This window comes from Psammomys obesus, unplaced genomic scaffold (genome assembly GCF_907164565.1).
Source record: "Psammomys obesus unplaced genomic scaffold, mPsaObe1.curated_primary_1811, whole genome shotgun sequence".
Taxonomy (NCBI): domain Eukaryota; kingdom Metazoa; phylum Chordata; class Mammalia; order Rodentia; family Muridae; genus Psammomys; species Psammomys obesus.
In genome coordinates, this window is record NW_026590511.1 from 1599698 (window position 1) to 1618122 (window position 18425).

General features: G+C 59.7%; 1 protein-coding gene across 2 annotated transcripts; it reads left to right on the forward strand.

The window, feature by feature from the left end:
* Positions 1–214: 214 nt before the first annotated feature.
* Map2k2 (mitogen-activated protein kinase kinase 2) lies at positions 215–14395 on the forward strand. 2 transcript variants are annotated; one of them, XM_055607776.1, is made up of 11 exons: positions 215–494; positions 2314–2524; positions 5930–6076; positions 9149–9226; positions 9684–9735; positions 9803–9927; positions 10035–10248; positions 11604–11671; positions 12480–12541; positions 13145–13190; positions 14146–14395. In XM_055607776.1, exons 1-11 carry the CDS (start codon positions 403–405, stop codon positions 14254–14256), a joined length of 1206 nt encoding a protein of 401 aa, XP_055463751.1. In that variant the 5' UTR covers positions 215–402; the 3' UTR covers positions 14257–14395. The 2 variants fall into 2 exon arrangements, with proteins under 2 accessions (XP_055463751.1, XP_055463752.1); XM_055607777.1 differs by having other exon boundaries at positions 11607–11671.
* Positions 14396–18425: the final 4030 nt, after the last annotated feature.

The window sequence follows — 18425 nt, forward strand, 5'->3', positions numbered from 1 at the left end:
CGTCAGCCGGCGGTCATTAAGCAGCACGCATCTGGGGCGCATGCGCAGCCGGGCGTGGGAACCCGGCCGCACAGCGGATCGCATGTGCCCTGGACGCAGCGCAGCGTCCGCCTCCGCCCTTGCTCCTACAGTGCGCATGCGCCTCCTCAGCTGGGGGGGCGGAGCCTCGGGGAGGAGATCTCGCGAGAGTCCGGCCGCGATCTCGTGGCCGCCCCCTGCTCCCCGCCTCCCGTCTGGGCTGCAGCGTCAGCTTCGTTTGGCCTCGGCGGCGGTCCCCTCACCCCGGCGCCCCCGGCTCGGCCGCCCCCCGCGTCCGCCCGGCCTAGGCCGCAGTCCCGGGCCCGCGTCGCACCGCCCCCTATGGGCCCCGGCTGAGGCGCCGCCGCCGGCCGCGGAGCCCCGATGCTGGCCCGGAGGAAGCCGGTGTTACCGGCGCTCACCATCAACCCTACCATCGCCGAGGGCCCGTCCCCTACCAGCGAGGGCGCCTCCGAGTGAGTGGGCGGGGCCTGCGAGCACAGGGGCGGGCCTCGGGGAGGGGGGCGTGGTCACATCCCAGGGTTGAGGTGTGCTGAGGGGAGAGGGGCGTGGCCTTGAGCGCTAGCGCGAAGCCTTGGGGGTGCGGGGTCAGAGAGGTGAGGCCTGTGGGCTGACAGCTTGGCCTTTGGGGAGGGGGGCGTGGCCTGAGATGAGAGCCCTGCGGTCCGTGAGCGTAGAGGGGCGGGGCCTTGAGCAGCCTGAGCCTAGCAGAGTGGAGCAGAGTAACCCAGGGGTCTGCGAGTGTCCGTAGCTGAGCCAGGGGTTTGGATTGGGACGGGGAGTGGGGTCTGAGAGGGTGGCTCGGTGGGAAAAAAGTCCGGGAAAGGGTGGGCCTTTCCGGGTGTGCGGGGTGTGATGATTACAGGCAGTGGCCTGGGTGTGAGGTGAGCGGAGCTTTTAAAGAATGGAACCTGTAGTGCCTGGCCAGAGCCCCAGGAGGCAAGACTGGACAGGGCCAGAGGGGAGGAACCTGTTTTATGGGGCAAGGGGCGGTGGAGGAGGTCCTCGCCTGTAAGGGACAAGGGGGGGACATGATGACCTAGTGGAAAGTGGGCAGTGACCGGGAGGTAGTCCTAGGGGCAGCTGATTCACGATGGTGGGGTAGGATGAGGGGTCCACGGGGTGGAAGTGGGTCAGGTTGCAAGAGGGTTCCTCAAATAAGGTTGGGGGTAAGGGTTAGCTGGGAGGAGACAGAGGGAGAAGGCTGGGCTTTCTGAGGTGAAAGTGGGTGTTTTGGGAGAGGACAGGCTTAGGATCCTTGAGTGATTCCCCGGGGAGGCCTCTGTCAGAAAAGACTGGGAGAGGCACCCCTCTGTGGGAGTCCCAGCGTGATGGAAGGACTTCCCACAGTCCCACGGCATGAGGGACAAGTTAGCTTGGTGGGGTACATGATAGGTGTTGAGGGGCCTGCAGAGCATAAAGATAGCCTGGGGTGCTAGAGAATGGTGGGAGGCTGGGGGATGCTGTTCTAGGAAAGAGTGGGCTTCCGGTCTGGAAGTCATAGGAATGGCCCGGGGAGGACCTGAGGAGTTGGAGAGAGTTCCTGGGAGCCTGGAGCCCACAGTGCAGATACGGGGTGCAGAGAAGGGGTGCAGCGCCCTGAAGCTAGGTCTTGGAGGTTGTATCCTGCTGGCCAAAGCTAATGGGTTAGAGCAGCCATTGGGAGGCAAGGGAGGTCTTGGGGTGCTTCCTAGAAGCTGAGGAGGACTAGAAGCCTGAAGGTGCTGAGGCCCTCCAAGGGCTGCTGTGCACCTGGGGTCCTGGGAGGATGACCAGTACATTCCTGTCATAGGGGGCGCGCCCTTGAGAAAGGAAGGACAGGGTGGGATGGTCGGGTGGCTTGTTTGAGGGTGAAGACAGAGAGGTGGGAACAGGTTCATGAGGTTGAGGCAGGAGGAGCACCATTTCAAGCCAGCCTAGGCTACAGAGTGAGTTCAGGAGCAGTCTGGGTAAGTTTTAGACCCTGTCCCAAAAGATAGAGCCCCTGCCTAGAATCCCCAGTGAGGGGTTGGGTGGGGGCATGGCTGGTGTGTGGGAGGCCTCAGATGGATTAGCACGGTGACATGGCTGCTGTTACTGTAGGATCCAAAGCCACTTGAAATGCCCTCAGCACAGACAAGGTCCTGGCCAGGGCCATGGTACGCCTGGCCTCTGGCCCCTTGGCCTCCTCATGTGTTCCTGAGGTGTCCTGGGTTCTCTGGAGCAGCTTGTCACAGTTCCTCCACATGGCGTGGGCTCGGGTCCTCGGCTCACCCTGTGCTCCTGGCTCTGCAGGGCGAACCTGGTGGACCTGCAGAAGAAGCTAGAGGAGCTGGACCTGGATGAGCAGCAGCGGAGGCGGCTGGAGGCCTTCCTCACCCAGAAGGCCAAGGTCGGAGAGCTCAGGGACGACGACTTTGACAGGATCTCAGAGCTGGGGGCCGGCAATGGCGGCGTGGTCACTAAGGCCCGGCACAGGCCGTCAGGCCTCATCATGGCCAGAAAGGTGAGGGGGTCAGGGTGGGCGTGTGTCCTGTCCTCAGCTTCTGTGATGCTGGAGCCAGGTCTCACTGTAGCCCTGGCGACTTAGAACTTGCTCTGTGAGCAGGCTGGCCTGGACTCGCAGAGATCCCTGCCTCTGCCAGATTCTGGAGCAGGGACACGGTGCCCTGGCAGGTGCCGGCCTGGCATGCCCCCGACCCCATGTTCTTCCCCATCCAGTTCAAAACTGCTGTCAGGCTGCAGTGCGACCCGCTGACAGCCAGCTAGAGAAGGGCCACACGTGGAGTTTACTCGTCTCTTAGTCTAGGACGATGTGCTGGGCGGCGTTGACCCAGTGGGCAGAGTGCTGGCCTGACACACTCGAAGCCCGGGCTCCATCCCCAGTAGCTCGCAAACCAGGCCTGTAGTGCAGGCGTAGAGGATCAAGAGTGCCAGTCCTCAGCTACGTACTGAGTTGAAGGCCACCCTGGGCCCCGCGAGACCCCGTGTGGAACAGCGAACGGCAAGCCAAGCCTTCCGCCTGGTCTTCGGAGAAGCAGAACGGCTGCAGGTGGACGTGGAGCCGGCTGGAAGTTGGGAGGCTGCCGAGCACTCGGCTGCAGTCTGCAGGGAAGGCAGGCACGCTGCAGCCTCACAAGGTTTCCCGAAGCCACTTGGGAGCAGTGTTCCTGCTTCCTACCTTCTGCCGATTGGATGAGCCACGCTGCGACAGGGGTCACCTGCTTTTCTTTGATCTGAAAGCTCGCCAGGCGCATGCGTGCACGCCCACCGGGCTCTAGGCTTCCCCCTGTTCCTGAAGATCCTCACGCTGCAGGATCCCGCCAGCTGAGCGTGGGCCCCTGCCTGCCTGCCGGCTCTTCTCTCCTAGAGCAGGAGTCCCTTTAAGGGGTGGAAAGGGGACAGCAGGACATAGCCAGTGGTGACCTGCACACTGGGCGGCTGGGGCAGGAACACAGCTGACCTTTCTTCAAGTCTGCAGTGGGCTGTTTAGCAAGCAGAGCCACCTCTTCCTGCCAGAGTTCTCTGCCGGCTCCGCAGGGGCGCTGCCGCACCCTGGAATCCACCTGCCTCGCACAGAGCTCTGCTGTGGCATTGACAGGGCAGCAGGGAGCCCAGGTCCCTGTGGGGACCCAGGACCGTCCTCGCCTCTTCCAGGCATCCCTGACAGGATGCCTCAGGTGGCCAGTGTGTGGAAGCTGAGCCTCAGCCGCCGCCTGCACACAGGTCATCCCCATATGGGCTACTTTGAGAATTGTCCACACTCCCTTGGCCAGCATGCCCTGCTCTGCCATCGGTGAGCGGCGGTCTGCTGCAGTGGACAGGACCCAACACGTCCACTCCAACTCTTCTTTCTGTGACCGGTCCAGCCTCTAGCAACATCCTCGACCAGCAGTCCTAGGCCCCTCCATGGCTGGAGCCCAGCAGGGCGTGTAACTCACCTGGGCTGGAAGCTTCTCCACAACAGGCAGCCTTCTGCCCACAGCTTGTACAGCCGGAGGCCATGTCTCCATGCCAACTGCTCCCGACAAGGGCAGTGTATGCAGAGCTGGTGCTCGTGTGTGACTTTTGGAAGCTGGTGACAGGCTCATGGCACAGGGAGAGCAGGCTGGCACTGGCTTAGGATCGCATGCTCTTGGGAGCAGAAGTGCTCTGTGGTCCAGGCTCGGGACAGGCTGCCATGAACTCATCACAGCGTCCCGTGGGCCTTCCCATCATGCAGACTGTACAGTTCTACTCACAAAGAAAGTATCTTCCAGCCCTGGTGCCCCTCTCTACATGTCCTGGTAGAGGAGGCTGGTCCTGCTCAAGGGCTGACTCCCACCAGCAGGGGACACAGACATGTAGTCACCCCATGCCAGGGCCACCTCAGATGGTTCATACAGCAGAGATCCAAATGTCCAAGGCCTGTGTCCGAGATGCACAAGCTAGCCGCCACGCATTCAGATGCTGGAGACAGACGGGGCTGAGAGACCAGGGCCACGTGCTGCTGACCAAACGGCTCCTCCGCTGTCAGTCTGCACACTGCAGGACTGAGGAGTTGGCAGAGAAGTTTCTGGATTGGGCAGATGGCGTCGGCCTTATGAGACCCTCCTGCAGGCTCAGCATGGAGCTGAGACTTCCCGCCCCTGTTCCTGGCTCGTCCCTGGGCACTCCAGGCTCCCAGGGTTCTGTGCTGCCAGTGCTCAGCACCCCTGGCTAAGCAGCCACCAGCCACTGCGAAGGACCTTGGTGTGGCGGGAGAACGGTCCTGGTCCTGGCTGCCATCATGAGTGGGACTGCACATCAGCAGACAGGGTGGAGGTGGGGGCGCTTGCTTCTGTCCTCTCTTCAGGGTGGCAGCCATGCATTTTTAAAAGGCTCACCTCACTGCCCTTACTTCTGTCAGCGTCCATGATACCCCACAGACATCAGATAATGTTCTCCAAGCCCCTGTGTGGCAGTTGAGAGCCTCCCTCATTGTTGACCTCAGGTCTTGTGACCTTGCCTAGCCTCACCTGCAGCCACCGCCCTTCTCAGAAGGCCTGACCAATTCCTGTCTCTGCTCCACATCCTCCTCTAGTGCCCACGGTTCTCAGGGTGGGCTTGGACCCCCATAGGCCCCAGTCCTGTGGACACCAAGAGATACAGTCCTGCCACACAGACTCACATACACACATGTGGCGCTGGCGCTGAGGAGAAAGGCCGGGGTGCCCTGCCCCCACCACAGTTGAGAGTAGACCACGGTGGTTGAGTGTCAAGTCAGTGAAGTGTGGGGGGCGAGGCACAAGGAAGTGCAGGCCAGCTTGGCCTGCTGCGCTAGGCCCCAGTGAGCGTTTGCGGATCTCAGGTGATGGGGTTCAGCCTTTGTGTGGAAATACCATTTCCACCTGTTTTGCCTGCTTTTGTTGTTCTTTGGCCAGGGTCACTCTCACCTGCCCTGAGCTCATCCGGCACTTTCATGCCCCAGTGGTGGCTCACCTGTAGGTGGCTCACCCCTAGATTGGCTCCCTGTCCCCTTTGTGGAAAGGCCTCCCCACCCTACCCTGACCACCCTTCCTGCTCACTAGTTACAGTTACCCGGTGACCCTTTGCTGGGGTTTCTGTTAGGTTCCCCAGCAGCCATTACCACTACAGCAGCTGTCTCCCTGCCCTGCCCGTGTAGGGACCTCCCTTGTCTGCAGGCTGCCCGAGTGCCCACGATTGGCCCCGTGTGGCTCTAACGGGCCTGGCCATGGCTGCTCCCCACTGGCACCAGGTTCCAGGCTTGTGGGCGCTGATTGCTTCCTCATAGCCTTTCCTGAGTGGCCACTGAGGCTGCGCCCTGGGAATGGCGGGCCTGGAGGAAGGGCCTGGGAGTGTCTGGGAGCTGGTTAAACACCTTGGTTAAAGATGGGTGGTCCTCCTCAGCAGCCACTCCTCATCCTTGCAGCTGATCCACCTGGAGATCAAGCCGGCTGTCCGCAACCAGATCATCCGGGAGCTGCAGGTGCTGCACGAGTGCAACTCGCCCTACATCGTGGGCTTCTACGGGGCCTTCTACAGCGACGGCGAGATCAGCATCTGCATGGAGCACATGGTGAGACCTCTCTTCACCCCACCCCTCACCCACCGCTCCAGGCGGGAGCGTGGGGCCATGCTGTGTGACCTGCGTTTGTGGTTGCGGTGGGGAGTGGGTTCCTGACCACTAGCTGTTTGCCTCGCTCTGAGCTAGGAAGGATGTACCCAGGCCCACGGGCCCCAACCTCAGATGGTAGCCGCACCGCACTCCTCACTCTCCATAAGTTTGGGTCTCTAGAGTTGGGCGTGATGGAGGGTCTGAGCGAAACGAGACCCCAACCTGCTGAGCCAGGTGGGAGAACCCTGAGACTCAGCCGCACATGGTGGCCCAAGCTTGTAATCACAGCACTCGGGAGGCAGAGGCAGGCAGATCATTGTGAGCCTGTGGCCAACCTGGTCTATAAAGCAAGTCTGGGGCAGGCAAGGCCACACAGAGAAACCCTGTCTCGAAAAACAAAACAACAACCAAAAGAACCTTGAGACTCCCCTGAAAGCTTGGCAGCTCCCACAGCCCTTACCCGTGCATTGCCAATACACTGACCTAGGGACCATTTTGTACAGGAAGCAGGCAGTGAATTTGAGGAAGGTGTGCCCAGTTGTTGGGAGGTCCTCACCTGGCCTTGGCCTGTCTCTCCCCTGAGCCTTACGCTGCTTGCTTCAGGGATGAGCAGGTGTTGGTCCCATCCCTTTATAGATGGGCGACTGTTGGGTTACAGGCCTCCTGTCCTTTGCAGGAAAGGGACTCCATCCTGTGTCAAGGCACTTGACTCTTCATCGCCAGAGTGGCCGGCTGGCAGCCCAGCTAGGCTCTGTACTTACTACAAGGGGCATGGGAGCCCGCTGTGCCTGCAGGTGCCTCTCACACTAGGGCAACAGTGTTGGGACAGGAAGGTCCCAGAGGCAGGATTGCCTGGAATTTGAGGCCAGCTTGATCTACAAAGCAAGGCTCTATCTGAAAACAGAACTAAGCCAGGCCTGGTATGTGTCCACATCCCGGTGCTGGGGAGGTAGGAGTAAGGCCACATGAGGCCCTGTCTCAAAGAAGGAGAGAAGAAAAAGGCCACTCTGCCTTCCCTGCTGATGGAGTTTGGATTAAATCAGGTCACCTGGTATGGGTGTGTCCTGGGAGGAAAGCTTACCCCTGGGGGTGGTGTTGGGTGGCCATTAGGCTGGTCCTGGCCCTTGTCCACTTTCAGTTTTCTGTAGAGGGTGACACAGAAACAGGATTTATTTGGCTACAGAGGCTGAAATCAGAGAGTGACTGTGCCGTCCAGTCACTCTGGGCTCCTAGTTCTGGGGTGCTGCGGAGCTTGGCGACAGATAGCAGCGGGCTGGCCTCGCTGGGTGTCACTGGCTTACGTTAGGCAGCATGCCCTGGAGAACCTTTCATCAGGGAGAGGAGGATGCACTGTGACCTCTGGTGCCACTTTGTGGGTAGCAGTGGGCCGCATTCAGCAGGACCTTGGGAAGGGTAAGATGACAGCCAGGCCATAGCTGTGTCCATGCCAGTGGCCTGGCCCTAGCCTGACAGGAGCACTGCTCTCTGCCCACAGGCTCGTGTGCACAGAGCCCTTGTCATTGATCTGGAGTGTTCCAGCCCTAGCTTGAGCAGAGGGTACTGCAGGGCACAGCTGCTCACCCTACACCTGGAAGCCAAGGAGAAGGGGAGGGAGAAGCTGGGCTCCTGCCATCCCCATCCAAGACCAGACTTCCCTCCAGGGCGCCTGTCAGAGGCCCTGCCCCCTTTCTGATGCCACACTGCAGCCCTAGTTGTCACTGCAGAAGAGAAGCCGCTGTGTGTCATAAGTGCGGGCCCACCCACCAGGAGCCTGCTGGGCCGCTTAGCTGTCCTCTGCAGCGCCTGTGCAGTTCCAGAGCGACAGAAGGTACTGAAGGGGGCCTGTGTAGGAAGTAGGAAGTTCTGGGGGCTCAGCCTGGATTCTCTGTTTGAATCTTTCACAAGAAAACATGCTGGCACTCTGTGATAGTCTCTGAAAGTGCACGCAGGGACTGGCTGGCAGCACCACCACCCCCACCACCCCCCCGCCCCCCCGTTCTCCATCTTGTCCTGGGACACTGTGACCTGCCTGAGAGCATCCACGTTCAACCCCAGGATGGGGCTGTCCACCAGAGACTCAGTCATGCCTAGAGATGCCTGTAGCTGTCACACTGAGGAACTCCTGGGGTAAGGCAGCTGCTCAGCACCCTGCAGGCCTAGTGTGGCCTAACGGAAGTGATGGACCTGTTGCCCTCCGGAGACAGTAGCCTGTTCTTCCCCTCAGTGGACAGTAGCTAGACCCAGCCATTGTCTCCTCCAGTCTCAGTCCATAGAATCACAACAGATCCAGGCAGTGGTGGCGCATGCCCTAATCCCAGCACTCAGCAGAGGCACGTGGACCTCCTGAGTTCCAGAACAGCCAGGGTAACACAAAGACCTCCTGTCTTGAGAAAGCCAAAAAATAGAAGTAAGAATAAATAGGTAAGTAAAATAGCTAGCTAGCTAAAACCTAGGGCTCCAGTGACCCTGTGCTCAGCAGGAGAGATTCACTGGAAGACCTGGGCCACCTTGAGTTCCAGCCACCTCAGAGATGGCCAGGTGCTCTGGACCTTCCCTGTGTCCCTCTGAGCCCCATGACAGAGGAGGCCCTCCCTGACCTCACCTCCTGAGGTCCTGCTTTCTATGTCGGGTGTACCAGCCTGGCCATGACTGCCTAGTGTCCTGGCCCAGCTGGAGTCAGGACAGTATTTCCTCATCTGTTGAGTGGAATCAGGGCCACACCCTGGCTGTGAGGGCCAGTCAGGTTGGTAACTTGTGGGTCCTGTTTCTGCACTGTGGCCAGTTGGCCACCTCACCACTGCCCTTCTGTGGGGCATGGCCCACAGGTTTCAGGTCGTGTCCTGCCCAGAGATCCCCGGTGTTGCCCCTTTCCCCACAGCCCTTGACATAGGTGCGTTTGTTGCTGTCACAGTCATAGGCTCTGGGCTCTGAGAGTCCCACACCACAGGCCTGCCTGCTGAGGCCGGCGTGGCTGAGCTTTGAGTTGGGCTTCTTGACAAAGCCAACTGCTCAGCTGCTGTTGTCTCCATGCAGGACGGTGGCTCGCTGGACCAGGTCCTGAAGGAGGCCAAGCGGATCCCTGAGGACATCTTGGGGAAGGTCAGCATTGCGGTGAGTTTGCTGGCTGCTACTGCTCCTGCTGCAGCCCCTTCCTGGGAGCTTAAGCAAATCCTGGCCCCATCCATTTGAGGTTCTCTGTTGGCCCTACCATGAGCTGTGGCCTGTCGCCACACCTATCTTCCCTGTGATGGAACTGGATGAGCAGTGTGCACCCACTCCGCACTCAGGACATAGGGCAGGCAGGGCCGCACAGTGAGACCCTGTCTGAAAAGAAAAAAAGTATTTTTAGGCATGCTAGCACATGCCTGTCATATCAGCATGTGAGGAGCTGAGGCAGGAGAATCGTAGCGAGTTTGAGGCTGCCCTTGGCCTTGCACTTTCAACTGCAGGCAGTGACCATGTGCTTGCCCCAGGTGCCTGTGTGGGACTTGGGGGAACTGTCACCCAGCCGCCATGGCCGGTGCTCCTGACACATGGGCTGGCTGGTCACGCTCTGGCCTCCCTGCAGGTGCTCCGAGGCCTGGCGTACCTCCGGGAGAAGCACCAGATCATGCACAGAGGTAAGCAGGTGAAGGTCGGCGCAGGCGGGCCACCGAGGGCGCAGCCTTACTCTGGCCCTTTCTCCAGACGTGAAGCCCTCCAATATCCTGGTGAACTCCCGTGGCGAGATCAAGCTGTGCGACTTCGGGGTGAGCGGCCAGCTGATTGACTCCATGGCCAACTCATTTGTGGGGACACGCTCCTACATGTCCGTGAGTGTCTGGCCCCCTCCGCGCATCCTCAGTGAGGCCCCCTGTGGCGGTGCATGTGGCCCCTGCCCTGTTGCTACCAGCCCCAGCGCTGTCTGTCTCTCCGACAGCCAGAGCGGCTGCAGGGCACACACTACTCTGTGCAGTCGGACATCTGGAGCATGGGACTGTCATTGGTGGAGCTGGCCATCGGGAGGTACCCCATCCCCCCACCTGACGCCAAGGAACTAGAGGCCAGCTTTGGCAGGCCTATGGTTGACGGGTCAGACGGAGAGCCGCACAGTGTCTCGCCGAGGCCCAGGCCCCCTGGACGCCCCATCAGTGGTACGAGACATTACAGCTAGCTGGGGAGGGACGGGAGGGGACCAGCTGCCACCCTCCCAGCCCTCTCTGTAGCAGCTGCCCCTGGACAGGGCATGCTGTGGTCAGCAGTCTTCAGATGGTCCCAGGCTTTCTGGGGACAGAGCTGCGGGCAATGCGTGTCTCCCCCTCCGTCCAGGGCGGCTGCACCTGTTGCCGCCAGCTGGAAGGCCGAGAGCCTCCAGTCTGAAGCAAGCCCTGGCCAGCTGCTGGCTTTCCCAGCCTTTCCTCATGAAAATGGCTAAGTGGGGGCCGGCCGCAGTGCAGAGGGAGCCAGTCACTGCCTGCGGCCTGCACAGCCACAGAGTGTCATCCAGGGGGCCCCAGACCGAGGTACTCTGGTGACATCCCTGGGCCCCCGGTAGCCTCGGTGGCACAGGGTGTGCAGACTGAAGGGAATCCAGTTTCCGGGAAAACGGGAGACAACCCAACCCTTGGAGTGGCCACCTTAGCCACTGGGGGACAAGGGACAGGGTCCTGGCATGGGACAGAGCCTCTGTAGAGCACCTGGGTACTGGCAGTGGGAGAGAGTGGGTGACTTTGTAGCCAGTGAGGCAGGACACAAACACTATGTCTTGCTTCCTGGAGGCCCTGCTGCCCTGTGGTTAGCACATCCAAAGATAAGAGTGGCTGTCATCGCTAGCTGGTTCTGGAACATTCAACCCCCCCCCCCCCCCAGAGGATGTCGTGTTCAGTTCCCCAGCCCCTCACACCCAGTGCCCCCTGGATTCTCTTGTTCTGACATTTCCTGACGTGGAGTCTGTGCTGTGTGACTTGTGTCTGGGACTTAGTAAGCACAATGTCTTGGAGGCCCCTGTGTGTCTCAGTGGTGGTGTGTAGTTCACATGCCTTCACTGAGCAGAGAGCCCCCTCCCCACCCTGTGCCCCACACTGCCTGCTCACCCTGAAACCAGATCGCAGGACATGCTTCTCAGCTGGCCCCAGTCCTTTGGCTAGCTGTGTCGTGAGACCAGGCCAGCTCACTGGCGGGTACCTTTCCTGCCTAAGTCCCAAAGCAGCCCATGGCAGGATGGGCGAATGGCACAGTTGGGCTTCTGGCCATCAGGGCCTTTGGCAGGGGTCGCCGTCCACCAGTCTCCTGTTCCAAGGCCTCAGCAGCTATGCAAGGTCACTTCAGTGTCCCTGCTCAGTCACCAGCCCTGCCCACTGCTAGCAGGCACAGAGCATTTCCACCCACATGACCAGCTTCTTGGCACATGCCTGTGAGAGTGCAGGACTGAAGCCAGGTGGGGGGACCAGGGTCACCCTCGGTAAGCTTTGTGCACCCTCCCCAGTTATTTGTTCTTTGTCCTGTCAAGTAGGTCATGGAATGGACAGCCGACCGGCCATGGCCATCTTTGAACTTCTGGACTACATCGTGAATGAGGTGTGTGCCCTTGGTCTCCGGGCACTTGGCTCAAGGAATTAGCTGGATGCCCGAGGGAGGGATGCTGTGGGCTGGGCACCTCGAGGCCCAACTCAGTAGGAAGCTCTCTGTGTCTTCATCTGCCCTGTGACCCAGCTGCTCGGCAATGCAGGCAGGAAACGAGTTGGAGGTCATCGTGGGCCAGCCTAGGCTAATGCTGTGCCCAAGAGCGGTCACCCGCATAGGACCACAGACACAGCAGGCTACCCCCTTGTCCACACTGTGTCCCATGGGAAGCTAGCTGCTGCCCTTCTTTTGGGTCCAGGGAGCTCCTGGGGTTAGACCTTCAGCCCAGTGTCCTGGGGTCAGAGGCTGAAGCAGGAGGATTATCACATAGCGTCTTCCAGACCAGTGTCAGCTCCAGTGCGAGACCCTGACTCAAAAGCAGCCAGCAGTGGAACAAAAACTATCTAAGCAGGTCTCCAGAAGGGGACCAAAGTCACATGCAATCTACATGATTATCCTCAGGGACAAAGGACAGTGGCAGAAGACGGGCTTTGGACCCTCCTAGCTCCTTGTAAAGAGGCCTCGACGTTGTGGGCTGTGACAGGGCTGTCACTGTTCCTGGCACTGACGCTTCTGCTCAGCCAGCACTTCTTGGAGAAGCCCTGGAGCCTCCCTTCACAGGAAGGGCCTGGCCGCACCACAGGCCGATCCTGCCCACTCACTTGATAGTGTTGGGAAAAGCTGACCCAGCACAGCCCAGCCCACTGAGGGAGCGGCCAGCATCCCTGCAGCCGCTCAGGTGACCCTTCCCTGTCCTCCACAGCCACCTCCAAAGCTGCCCAGTGGTGTGTTCAGCTCAGACTTCCAGGAGTTTGTCAATAAATGGTGAGATGGGGCCCGTGGCATGGAGGGGAGGAGGCAGCCCCACACTCCAGCCAGGGGTTGAACTGTCCCCACACCTGAGGCCACATGGGAAGCCAGAATCTCACACCCAGGTGCCAGGCTTGAATGGTCAGGATGCCAGTGTGTGCTGGTTGAGGGCCTACGAGCAGCACAGGTCCTGTCCCAGCCAGTGGGCGTGTAGGTTGGGGGTAGCTGAGCTGCGGCTCAACTCCACAGCTCTTTAAGAACAGTCAGCTGCTACGTGCTGTTTCTGGAGCACATGGGGCCAGGCGGCAGCTTACCTGGATGTCCCAGAAGGCACCATTTCTGCCTGTTAGTGGAGTGAGCCCCCCGCAGACCAACCTCTCACAGCGGTTTTCTGGATGGAGTCACCAAGCTCTCTGCTTAAATTCACTAGGACTTTAGCTGTGGGGGAGGGGGCTGGGGGCACATGCCTGACATCCCGGCAATCTGGGAGGACGAGCCAGTGAGCTCAAGGTCACCCTGGGATACAGAAGACCCTGTCATCTCAAGAAGTCAGGGGCTCCCAGTGGGCAGCCCAACGATGGCTGCTGAGTGACATTGGCACCTTGTCCCCTCACCCAGCCTCATTAAGAACCCAGCGGAGCGCGCAGACCTGAAGATGCTGATGGTGAGTGCAGTTGTGTCCTGGGCCAGGGGACTGGGGCTGTCTGACAGGACACAACACCTCCAGGGTCTCAGCCACCTCTGTGCAGCCACCACCCAGGGCCTGGGCCACCTGTGAGGCTGGAATTGTCCTTGACATGAAGACACACATAGACCTGCACCCTGGACACCCTTCTCCCACAAGATGGGAAGAGCAGCCACTCTGAGACTTCTGGGCAGATCTTAGCGAACACCCCCCTCCTTGGACAGACCTAATCTGGTTTAAGCACCATCTGTCTGTTTCTTAGGCCCCTGAAAAAGAAAGCCATGCTAGGCACAGGTTGTGTGCACACTTGAGCCACCCCCAGAGGCCCAGAGATGGACACAAGTGCCTTCTAGTTGGGCGTGGTGGTGCGTGCCTGCCATGCCAGTACTGGGGAAGCCCACTTAGGCACCCCCATTTCCCTAGCACCCTGGGGATTGAAGCAAAAGGATAGAAATCTCAGGGTCATCTGACTACACAGACGTTCAAGGCCAGCCTCAGCTATGGGAAACCCTGTCTTAAAAACAAAGGAAGCAGCTGTGTGGTGGCACATGGCGCACACCTTTAATCCCAGCACTCGGGAGGCAGAGGCAGCCTGGTCTGCAGAGTGAGTCCAGGTCTACAGCTAGGGCTACACAGAGAAACCCTGACTTAAAAAAAAACAAACAAAAAAGTAGGCCATCCAAGATAAAGGAGAGGTGTGGCCTTGTTCCCTGTGACCAGGCCCCGGCTTCTGTATCCTTCCATTTCCCACCCAAACCTACCCCGTCAGGAGAGGGTCATAGGGCTTCAGGCTACCCTCCCCTGGAGGAGCTGCCCCCAACCTGGGGACGTGCAGCTCTTCTAGAGGCAGTTTGTGGAATGGAGCAGGTGGAGGCCGGGACCACCTGGGCAGGGCTGGCCTCTCCGGCGGTGACCAACACCCTGCCTCTTTCAGAACCATGCCTTCATCAAGCGCTCTGAGGGGGAGGAGGTGGACTTCGCCGGCTGGCTGTGCGGAACCCTGCGGCTGAAGCAGCCTAGTACACCCACGCGCATTGCAGTATGACAGCCATCGCCCAGCAGCCTGTGCCCTGTCCCAGTCGGCACGGCAGTGGCCGCCCCTGGGGACAGTGATGCTGTGTGTCATGGCAGGGGGCCTGAGTCCGTGCTTTTGAAAAAAACAAAATGGAGAAAGAGAAAGCTGCCACTGTGCTCCTGGCCCGTTGCTTGCCCATGGCCCCGCTCACCAGCAGGGCGGGAGCAGCCTCCACCTCCTTGGATGTGGCCTCCTTCCCAGCAGGGCGTGTGGGAGCAGGGGACCCTTGTGGGCCCCAGGGAGCCCGGCTGCCGCCCAGCCCAGTCCTGCAGAGCTGACTCAGCACACTGGGCAGGAAGCTCCACCCTCGGGAAGAGACCCCAGCAGAGCTGGGTCATGAGACCAGATAAGGGCAGCAGCGCCCCCAGGAGTGGGCAGCCCTGTGGCCTCCACCAGCCAGCCGAGCTCAGCCACAGTGCTCTGAGGAAAGCTGGGAGGCTGCCTCTCCAGGCCCCACAGCCCAAAGGTGCTGGGGCTGGAGCGTACCTGTTGGCATCTAGGCCTGTTTGTCTGCACATGCTGCTCCCCTTCCCAGAGATGCAGAGGGAAGTGTTACTTTTCCAACAGCTTGAGGCGCCGCCATTGTCGAGGCTGCGCTTGGTCCAGCCAGTCCCTCCGGGCAGCTTCTGTCGGCCACGTACACCGCTGGCTGCTCTGCAGAGTGCGGGCCACTGTGGCCTGCCCTCACCACAGAGTCCATATCCTAGAGTGGGAGACCGTGACGGGGCCTAGGAAACAGGAAGGGGCTGCACAGGCTGTGCCACGAGCTGCAGTTACCCCACACTCCCCAAACACTAGGAAGGCCGAGGATGGCAGGATCTGCGCCAGCGTGCCTACCTGATCAGTCTGTCAGGGATCGTACATCGCAGGAGTGTTGGGCTCAGTCACACCTGTTGGGTTTCCTGCGCGTGTGTGTGTGTGTGTGTCTGTCCGTCCTTTTTTCTCCACAGACGGGGCTTCCCTGTGTAGCCCTGGCTGTCCTGGAACTCGCTCTGTATCCAGGCTGGCCTCGAACTCAGGTCCACCTGCCTCTGCCTTGCTACACACATCCCTCAGTGCTAACATTAGAGGTACCTGCTGCCCCACTCAGCCAATTAATCTCTTGTTGACGCAGAGTCTTCCATATCCCAGGCTGGCCTGGAACTCGTCCTGCCTCCGCCTCTCCAGTGCTGGGGACGGATCCTGGGCCCCAGTAGCTGTCAGAGTCCCTGGGTCAAGAGCACCTGGACTAGCAGTGGCTGTGGCTGTAGGTGGCCAGAGGGACCCTTTTTTTTTTTGTCGTCTCTTTTCCCAGAACAGTACAGGCCAGTATGGTCTCTGCTGTCCACGTGCTGGGTTTAAAGGCCTGCGGGCCCTATGGTGTCTGTCTCACGCCTCTCACTGCCCACCATCCCCTTCCTCTGCAGGGACCAAGTCAGTCAGCACATCCAACTGCCGTGGACTGGCTTGCTGTGTCAGGGCTGGCTGGCTGCCGGGCAGATGCCCAACTTGCCCTTGACCTGAGCCACAGCCTCAGGCTTGGAAATGTGATTGTACTAGAGTTCTGGCTAGGGAGGCCACTGCTAGTGTCCACACATGCGCAGGCACGTGTGAGGGCTTGAGTTTGGATCCCAGCGGCACACCAAAGTTCCTGGGGGCTCAGCAGCCAGCCCACCCAGCTCAAAGGATCCCCAGCTTCAGTGAGTTGCTGTCAAGAAAAGGGCAGCCCCTCCTGGTGGTGCAGCAGAGCTCAAAATAAGCCTGACAGAACGTAACAGATGAACACCTGGTGCCCTGCCTGACCTCTCAATACGCCTATGTGTACAGACAAGGATGAGACGGGGTCCGCTGGATGACATGGCTCCCACCTATTAACCCAGCACTAGGAACACAGGCAGGAGGATGGCCACAAGTTTGAGACCAGCCTGCAGAGTCATAACCAGAGGACAAACCGAGATCTGGTAGTGCTTGCCTGGCATCCTAGCATTTGGGAGTTGGACCAGGTTCAGTGTTACATACACAGTGACTCAGGTGCTAGCCTCAGCTACGTATCAGGAAAAATGTACCTTGTCCCACCCCAGCAACAGCAGCAGGGGCCACAGCAGTTCCAGTTGGGGAGCTCCTAGGTGCCAGGGATACAACACCTCCAGAGCCAAGGGTATACCTGGCCATCGCCCCCAAGTCTGTCCAGGTCCAGGGACCTAGTATGGTGGGCAGGAGTGAGCAGAGCCTTCTGGAAGGTGGGCGGCTGCCCACCCCACCCCACATTAGACCAGACACAACCCAGATAAGGGCTGTCAGCGGTTTCCCAGAAGACAGGCTGGCTGCCTGGGCCATGAGTGAGGTGGGTAGTTCCCTCCCTCCTCCCTGTCCTGTCCCAGCCAGGTGGCTGTGAGCACAGGTGTGGGCATTCCTGTGTCACCATGGCTCCAGAGAGTGGACGGTGGTGGCCTCTGGTTTCTCCTGGCTCCCGGGCGGGGGGGGGGGGGGGGAGGGAGGAGTCTGTGCTGGATTCCCGTGGACAGGCAGGTCAGGGAAGAGCTCAGCCTCACTTACCGTGACCAGCCCTCGCGGTGACTGGCTCACCAGGCAGGAGGGGACAAAATGGCTGAGGTTCTGATGGGACATCGCCCTGGGGTCTTGCCATTCAGGACCCAGGGACCAGGCTGGCATGCCACCTGCCTCAGTTCTCCTGTCCTTAATAGGGGACATGGGTTCTCAGAACAAAAGCTTGGGTCAAAGGCTGAACAGTATTTGTTGCAGCCAGGGTCCCATCGTAGCCAAGGTTGGCCTCCGACTCAGTGTCGCTGAGGAAGGCCCTGCAAACTCCATGCCAAGTGCTGAGGATGGCACCTAGGGCCATGTCCTCCATGCCAGGTAAGCTAGCCACTGACCTACAGCCCTGGGAATCTGTTTTGTTCCTTGTTTTGAGCCAGGGTCTTATGTAGCCCAGGCTGGCCTCAAACTCAGAGATGTGCCTGCCTCCTCCTGAGTTCTGGCATTCAAGGTGTGATCGTGCCCAGCCCAGAAGTCTATTTATTACCGTCGCTGCTGCCTTTGTACCAGTGAAGGAGGTAGTCAGGCTCTCCTGTGAGCTGGTTTGGAGCTGATAAGGCTGATGGAGCCCATGGCTGCAGCACCTGCCCCTGATGACGTCACTTCCCCCTTGGGGGCCCATTCACTCCCTTGACTTCATCTCCATCTCCCACAGACCTGCTGTCTTCACTTTGTGCACCATAGATACTTGGGGATTTTCTGCAGGGGTTCCTAAAAGCAGACCCTCACTGAGCCATAGATAGACTGCCCTGAGAACAAGAGGGCCCCAGGACTCCTGGGAGAGAGGAGCAACAGCTCAGCCTGGTAGAATTCCCAGACAGAGCCAGATGGGACCTGGTGTTGGTGGCACACACCTGTCATTGCAGCATTCGGAAGGTGGAGGCAGGGTGATCGGTTCTCACCATCGTCAACCACACAGTGAGCTGGAGGCTAGCCTGGGCTACAATAGGACCTTACCTTGAAGGGGAGGGTGTCTTGGTGGGCGCCATTAACCCCAGCACTGTGGAAGCAGAGGCAAGCAGATGTCAAGTTGAGGTCAGGCTGGTCTGCAGAGGGAGTTCGAGGACAGCTGGGGCTACATTGTCTGAAAACGTGTTGGGCGTGGGGCACCTGGCTCTGAGGTGGGCATTGTCCTGGCAGCACCAAGAGAAAGAGCAGCTTGGATGGCCGTTGGTGCTGGCCTGCAATGGCAGCATCTGAAAGACTGAGGCAGAAGAACTGCCTGGAATTCTAGGCTGGGCCGGGCTGTGCGGGAGGCTCAATGCCGGAAAATAAAAGGGCCTGCGCAGTTGGTTTGGTCTGTGAAATGCTTGCTGTGACATCATGAGTTCCCCAACACACACGTAAAAAGCCATGGAGACTGAGGCTGGGGGACCCTGGGCTCACCAGCAGATGGCCTGGAGGAATCCATGGATCAACACACACACACACCAACAAAAACATGGAAGTGCCAGGTGGTGGTGGCGTATGCCTTTAATCCCAGCACTTGGGAGGCAGAGGCAGGTGGTCTCTGAGTCTGAGGTCAGCCTGGTCTACAAAGTGAGTTCCAGGACAGCCAGGGCGACACAGAAAAACCCATTCTCAAAACACCGAAAAAACAAACA